This window comes from Hipposideros armiger, unplaced genomic scaffold, assembly GCF_001890085.2.
Source record: "Hipposideros armiger isolate ML-2016 unplaced genomic scaffold, ASM189008v1 scaffold_18, whole genome shotgun sequence".
Classification (NCBI taxonomy): Eukaryota; Metazoa; Chordata; class Mammalia; order Chiroptera; family Hipposideridae; genus Hipposideros; species Hipposideros armiger.
Window position 1 is genome coordinate 6774963 of NW_017731368.1, and position 7221 is coordinate 6782183.

Genomic DNA, 7221 nt, shown 5'->3' on the forward strand with positions numbered 1-7221 from the left:
TCTTTATTATTTTATGAAGTAGTTACAGCATACACATTTATCAAAAGTACATAGTCCTAAACACTTAATCATAACATATTCTGAAGTAATGATGACTCTGAATCATAGGCAGTTTCTATAGGCATCCATTTGTAAACTTTAAAAGACTTCAAAATAGTCCTCATCCTAATATGAATATAATTCTAGGATTGTATAACGTATGTCTGGAGACTTTAGTAACTGTTTCCCTCATGAGTATTCTGTATCAAATATTTTATCTTGATTCCTGTTTTAATTTAGTTACGTTTCCTAAGAAGTTATCCCTTGCCACTGTACCTTTCCTTTACGTAGTGCATAGCTTCCTTAAGATGGTATTTAAAAATCTAATGGGATTATGATCTGTAAGCTCTTGATGGAAGGATGTGCACTTGGTTATGGAGGCGTATGCCATGGTGAAAAGCATACTAGATAAAGTGTTAAGAGGCTCTGGGCTCTGGTTGCCATTGAGACTTGGCCAGATGATGACTTCTTCCTGAGTCTCAGCTTCCTGGGGAGTCTGTGAGGGATGATGAAATTGCATAGGTTTTGGATTCAGACAGACCTTGCTGTGGGTCATAGATCTGTCTCTTGGGAAAATTGCTCTAACTGCTTAGCCTCAGTTTCCTCATCTGGAAAATGGGGACAGTGTATCTACTTCATAGATTTTTGGTAATAATTAAACTTTGAATGAGATAAGTATATGAAGTACCTTGCACAGTGCTTGGTTCTTCTTAGTGGGTGTTAGTATATGTTGGGGGCGTGGAAGTTGCAGTTATTATCAAACCTGCTCGTCTTATACCAGGGGTGCCCAAAAAATGTACACACATGACTTGCCATTCATCTTTTGTTATTGGTATATATTGAGTATTACAATTTTAATACAGTCTTTTTCTTGCTTAAAATGTGTATTCATTTTTTTTGTACCCTCTGTATTATTGTTAGGAGATGAAGCCCGTGAAAACATGAAGATGAAGGGGGTAGGTAGCGGTGCTGGTAGGATATTGATTACCCTTCCAGGCTGGCAAAATACAGGGGAACAAGAAGTGTTTAAAGATGCTTTTTTGGATAATTATACATTTTCTAATGTTACTTTCCCAAGGTAAAATCTGACATTGTAAAACAGGATTTTTAGGTAATTTTTGAGCATGTGAAACTTTGAGAAGATTTGTGGTATGCTCATTAAAAAAAGAAACCAAGGAAATAGCACTTCAGCTAAAGCTTAAATTATGTCCTTGAATGGGGTGCCCCCTGCTGACTTTTAAAAATAGACGTTCTTACATCTTTCCAAGTACTGTTTTAAAAGCTGTTTTTTCTATTTTTTAAATTGAAGGTTAATTGTAAAGCAGTTTTGAGGAAAATGAGTAAGGTAGACAAGGTCTTTGCTTGGATCCTTCTTTTACTCTGTCTTCCTCCATACAAGCACCCCCTCTTCCAGTGAGGCCTTCTCTGACCCAGGTCAGATCACGCTGATAGCATGTGATAAAGGTCCTTCACTTAGCTGGCTAGAATCACTGCTGAAGTAGATATGTTTATTTTTTAGGTATGTCAATATAACATGATATAATTTCAGTTTCTCTTCCCCTTATAACATATTTATTTATTTTTAATGTCATTATTTGTCTATGATAGTTTTTTAAGGTATACCTTTTGTTATATGCTATGAATGTCTGATCATTTTATTTACACTTTTATTTTGGGGTAGTAAACATTGTAAACAATATGATGATGAATATTTTTGTACTCAAATCTTTGTGTCTGATTTCTTTTTTTTTCTTAGGGCAGATTTATAGAATTAGAATGAATGGATAAAAGGCAATAAATATTTTTGTGGTTCCTGTTAAATTGATAAAATGCTCTTTAGAAACATTGTGTCCACATGCATTCCCAGTCAGTATGTATAAAATTACCCTTTAGTTAGAACTTCCACCAGTGGATATTGATCAGATTTTATAACCTTTGCCAATCAACTTTATTGAGGTATAATTCACATATAATAATGTATACATTTTAATTTTATTAACTGTGGTAAAATATTCATAATATAAAATTTACCATTTTAGCCATTTTTAAGTCTACAATTCAGTGGCATTAAGTATATTCATAATATGTGCAACTGTCACCACTATCAGTTTCCAAAACTTTTTCATCATCCCAGACAGAAGCTTTTAGCCATTAAACAATAACTCCCCATTTCTCTTCCTCCAGGTCCTGGTAACCTCTATTCTACTTTTTCTCTCTGAATTTGCCTGTTATCTAGTGTTAAGTGGGGTCATACAGCATTTGTCGTTTTGTGTCTGGCTTATTTCACTTAGCTTAATGTTTTCAAAGTTAATCCATGCTGTAGCATGTATCAGAATTTCATTTCAAGGCTGAATAATGCTCCATATATGTAAATGCAGCATTTTGTTTATCTTTTCATCTGTTGATGGACGCTTGGCTTGCTTCTACCTTTTGGCTATTGCAGATAATGCTGCTGTGAACATGGGTGTACAAGTATCTGTTCAGGTCCTTGCTTTCAGTTCTTCTGGGTGTACACCGAGGCGTGGAATTGCTGGATCATACGGTAATCCTATGTTCAACTTCTTGAGGAACTGTCGTACTGTTTTCCACAGCAGCTGCGCCAATTTACATTTCCACCAACAATGCATGAAGGTTCCAATTTTTCCATATACTCCCAACACTTTTTTCTTTCGCTTTTATAGCTGTCCTAATGGGTGTGAAGTGGCATCTCATAGTTTTGATTTGCATTTCACTGTGACTAGTAATATTGAAGCATCTTTTCAAGTGCTTATTGGCTATTTGCATATCTTTGAAGAACTATCAGTTCAAATCTTTCGCACATTTTAATTGGGTTGTTTTATGTTGTTGATTTGTAGGAGTTCTTTATATATCCTGGATATTAACTTCTTATCAGACATATGATTGACTAATATTTTCTCTCGTTCTGTGGGTTACCTTTAAACTCTGTTGATAGTGTCCTTTGATGTATAAAGATTTAAAATTTTGATGAAACCCAATTTTTCCTTTTTTTTTTTTGTTGCCTGTGCTTTATGGGTCCTATCCAAGAAATCATTGCAAATCAATGTCAAAAATGTTTTCATCTAAGAGTTTTATAATTGTGGCTCTTATGTTTAGATTTTTTATTAGTTTGAGTTTATTTTTGTATATGGTGTTAGGTAAGGGTTCCATTTCTTTTTTATGTACTTGTATATCCACTTTTCCCAGCACCATTTGTTGAAAAGGCTGTTCTTGCCCTACTGAGTGGTATTGGCACCCTTGTCAATGATCACTTTGATCATATATGTGAGGGTTTTCTTCTAGGCATTCTATTCCATTCCATTGGTCTATATGTGTCTCTTTATACCAGGACTACAATGCCAGAATTTCCACAGCTTTGTAGTAAGTTTTGAAACCAGAAAGTGTGAGCCCTCCAACTGTTCTTTTTCAAGATTATTTTGGCCATGTGTGGTCCCTTGAGGTTCATGTGAATTTTAGGAAATATTTTTGTAATTTTTGGTGTAAGTTTGATACTTAAATAAGGTAAAAGTAAATGCTAACCATCAACTTTTAAAAGTACTTTCTCCATTTGTGAATTCTTTGATTTGCTCCTTGCTTGAGTAGTTTTCATTATTTTAACAATTGTATTTTAAAGAAGGTCTTCAGAGGCTCTGCTTCTGGAGTTGCTGCCTCTTCGAGGCTTTCTGTCTGTGATATCAGGGTTTAGGCATAGCGGCTGAATGAGATTCTTGCACTTTCGGGCCATGTCCCCCCCCACACACACACCGCGCCATCGTTGGGCGTTGGCTCTTCTGTGCCAGCTGTAGCTCTGGGAGACCCCGGGGGCCAGCCTGACTTTTTCTTCCTCTTGTACCTGACCAGTGTGATTTCATTTTTCAGTGTGTGAATTTTTCTTTTTATTCCAGGCCTGTACATTTTACTAGAATATGTCTTGGTGTCTCTTTACTAATTTGCTTCAGCAGTTGGTCTATTAAATTCCTCAGCCTTTCTTTAGCTTTTTAAAAATTATTTCCTAACGATTTCTTCATCTCTAGTTCAATTTTTTTTATGCTCCTGAAGCTTCTAGAGCATGGGTGTGGGATGTTGTGTCGCTTGACTGGTCTCTTTTTCTTCTGCTTTCTCACTTTTTTTTTATTGAGCTATAATTCACATGTCATAAAATTCACCTTTTTAAAAATTAAGACAGTTTTTTTAGAGCAGTTTTAGGTTCATAGAAAAATTGAGGGGAAGGTATAGAGATTCCTCATATGCATCCTGCTCCCCAAAACATGCATAGCCTCCCGCATTATTAACACCCCCCCGCCCCGCCTGCCCGACCAGAGTGGTACATTCGTCATAGTTGATGAACCTACACTGACATATCATAATCAGCCAAAGTCCATAGTTTATATTGCAGTGCACTCTTTGGGTTTTACACTCTGGGGGCTTGGAGAAATACATGACATGTATTCAGCCTCATAATCCCATTCAGAATATTTTATCACTCTGAAAATCCTGTGTTGCATCAATTCACTCCTCACCATCTCGTATCCTTGGCACCCACTGACCTTTTGATTGTCTCCATAGTTCTGCTGGTTCTAGAATGTCATACGTTGGAATTCTGCAGCATGCAGTCTTCTCAGATTGGCTTCTTTCACTTAGAAATACGCGTTTAAGTTTTCTCCCTTTTTTTTTTTTTTCATGGCTTGATAGCTCATTTCTTTTTAGTGCTGAATAATATTCCATTGTCTGGATGGACCACAGTTTGTCCATTCACTGACTGAAGGACATCTCGGCTGCTTCCAAGGTTTTGGCAGTGATGAGTACAGCTATTATTCACATTTGTGTGGACATCTGTTTTCAACTCCTTTGGGTAAAGACCAAGGAGTGTACTGCTGGATCATATGGGAAAGTATGTTTAGTTTTGTGAGAATCTGCCAGACTGCCTTTGAAAACGGCTGTACCATTTTTTTTGTGTTCCCACCGTGAGTGTTCCTGCTGTGCCACATCGTCACCAGCATTTGGTGTGTAGTGGTACCTCATTGTTTCAGTTTGCATTTCCCTGATGACATATGATTTGGAACATTTTCTCATACGCTTATTTGCCATCTGTGTATCCTCTTTGGTGAGGTGTCGGTTAAGGCCTTTAGCCCGTATTTTAATCGGATGTTTGTTTTCTTATTGTTGAGTTTTCAGAATTCTCTGTATATTCCAGTAAACATTCATTTATCAGATGTGTCTTTTGCAAGCATTTTCTTCCAATCTGTGGCTTTTCTTATCATTTTCTTGGCTTTTTTTTTTTTTTTTGCAGAGCAGAATTTTTAATTTTAATGAAGTTCAACTTACCGCTTATTTCTTTCATGGACCGTGCCTTTGGTGTTCTATATAAAAAAGTCATTGCTACACCCAAGGTCATCTAGATGTTCTCCTGTGTTACCGTCTAGGAGTTTTATAGTTTTGTGTTTTACATTTAGGTCTGTTATTCATTTGAGTTGATTTTTCTGAAGGGCGTGTGATCTGTGTGTAGATTAAATGTTTTGGATATAGATGTCCAGTTGTTGTAGCACTATTTGTTGAAAAGACCATCTTTGCTCCATTGTACAGCCTTTGCTCCTTTGTCAAAAATCATTAGACTCTATTTATGTGAGTCTATTTCTGGGCTTTTTATTCTGTTACATTGGTTTTTTTATTTTATTTTTTTTAAATTTTTTGCCATTACCACACTGTCTCGATTGCTGTGGCTTTATAGTAAATCTTCAAGTCTGATAGTATCAGTCCTTCAACTTTGTTCTCCTTGAATATTCTGTTGATTATTCTGGTCTTTGCCTCTTCATATAAACCTTAGATTTAGTTTGTCAATATCCACAAAATAATTTGCTGAGATTTTGATTGGAATTGCATTGCATCTATAGATCAAGTTGGGAAGAACTGACATCTTGACAATAGTGAGTCTTTTTATAAGTTATTCTTTGATTTTGTTCATCTGAGTTTGAAGTATTCCTTATACAGATTTTATACATATTTTATTCTATTATTTTTTTATAAAGAGTTTTTAAAATTTTTTATTGGGGGATGGGAATAGTGCTGGGGAATTGGGGGAAGGGGAACAGACAAGTTGCAGTCCTTTTGTTCTTCAGTCTAGTTGTNGCTCAGAGCTGGTGTCCCAAGCCAGCTCTTAACCAACGCGCCACTTGGCCGGCCCCTGTTTTGACATTTTTGTTGAATCTCAATTGACTGTAAATATGAAGGTGTACTTCTAGATTCTCAATTCTATCCTACTCATCTGTATCTCTTTTTTCATGCTAGCAGCACACTGTTTGGGCCACTGCAACTTTTTAGTAAGTTTTGAAGTTAGAAAGTATGGTTCTTCCATTTTTGTTCTTTTTCAAGTTTGTTTTGGCTGTTCTGGGTCTCTTCCATTTTCATATGAATTTTAGGGCCAGTTTGCCAGTTTCTGTAGATAAACCGGCTGGGATTGTGACAGCCATTGCTCTGAATCTGTAGGTCAATTGGAGGAGCACGGCCATCATAACAATATAAAGTTTTCCTCCACAAACATGGGAGGTCTTTCTATTTAATTAGGTCCTCTTTAATTTCTTTCAATCATATTTGCTTTGAATGAAGAAATATTTTGAATTAAAAAAGTTTTTCCAAGTTATCTTTTATTGTACGTACCACTTGAGAGATAAAATTGCTTTCAGTTATTACTATAATTTTTATGTAATGTGAAATGCATTTGGACCATGTAAAACTTATTTCTGCATTGAAATGAAATGTAAATGGGTTATAATAAAATCTCACTCTGCTAATAATGGTTTGGTTATATGTGAGGCAGAAAATCAGTATAAAAGTAAAAAAATGCATTCTGAAATGTGATAGATGTTAAATCGTTTCTGGCAGATAATTATTGTAGAGGAGTATGTAATCATTTTATTGAAGATATTTAAGCAGTGGTTGTGTTGTAAGGAAGCTTTTGTTTTATAATTTTTTTAAATGATATTTTTTTATTCAATTATAAAAATTATATAGTAATTGTAGAAAATTTGGAAAATGTAGAAGAGGACAAAGGAAATAAACGACTTAAAATTTAATTACACAGAGAAATCACTGATTACATTTTGATATCCCTACTTTTGGTTCTATACATATATATTCATTTTCAAACAAGGGAACATAATTTTATAGCTTAATGTTTTTCATTTAGTA

General features: G+C 35.3%; 1 protein-coding gene across 1 annotated transcript in view; it reads left to right on the top strand.

The window, feature by feature from the left end:
• The window catches only part of ULK4 (unc-51 like kinase 4), a 438917-nt gene that overhangs the window by 37101 nt on the left and 394595 nt on the right, over window positions 1–7221 (top strand). The window contains exon 13 of the mRNA XM_019631040.1: window positions 2513–2581. Within this exon, the coding sequence (XP_019486585.1) occupies window positions 2513–2581 (69 nt within the window). The remainder of the gene's footprint in view (window positions 1–2512; window positions 2582–7221) is intronic.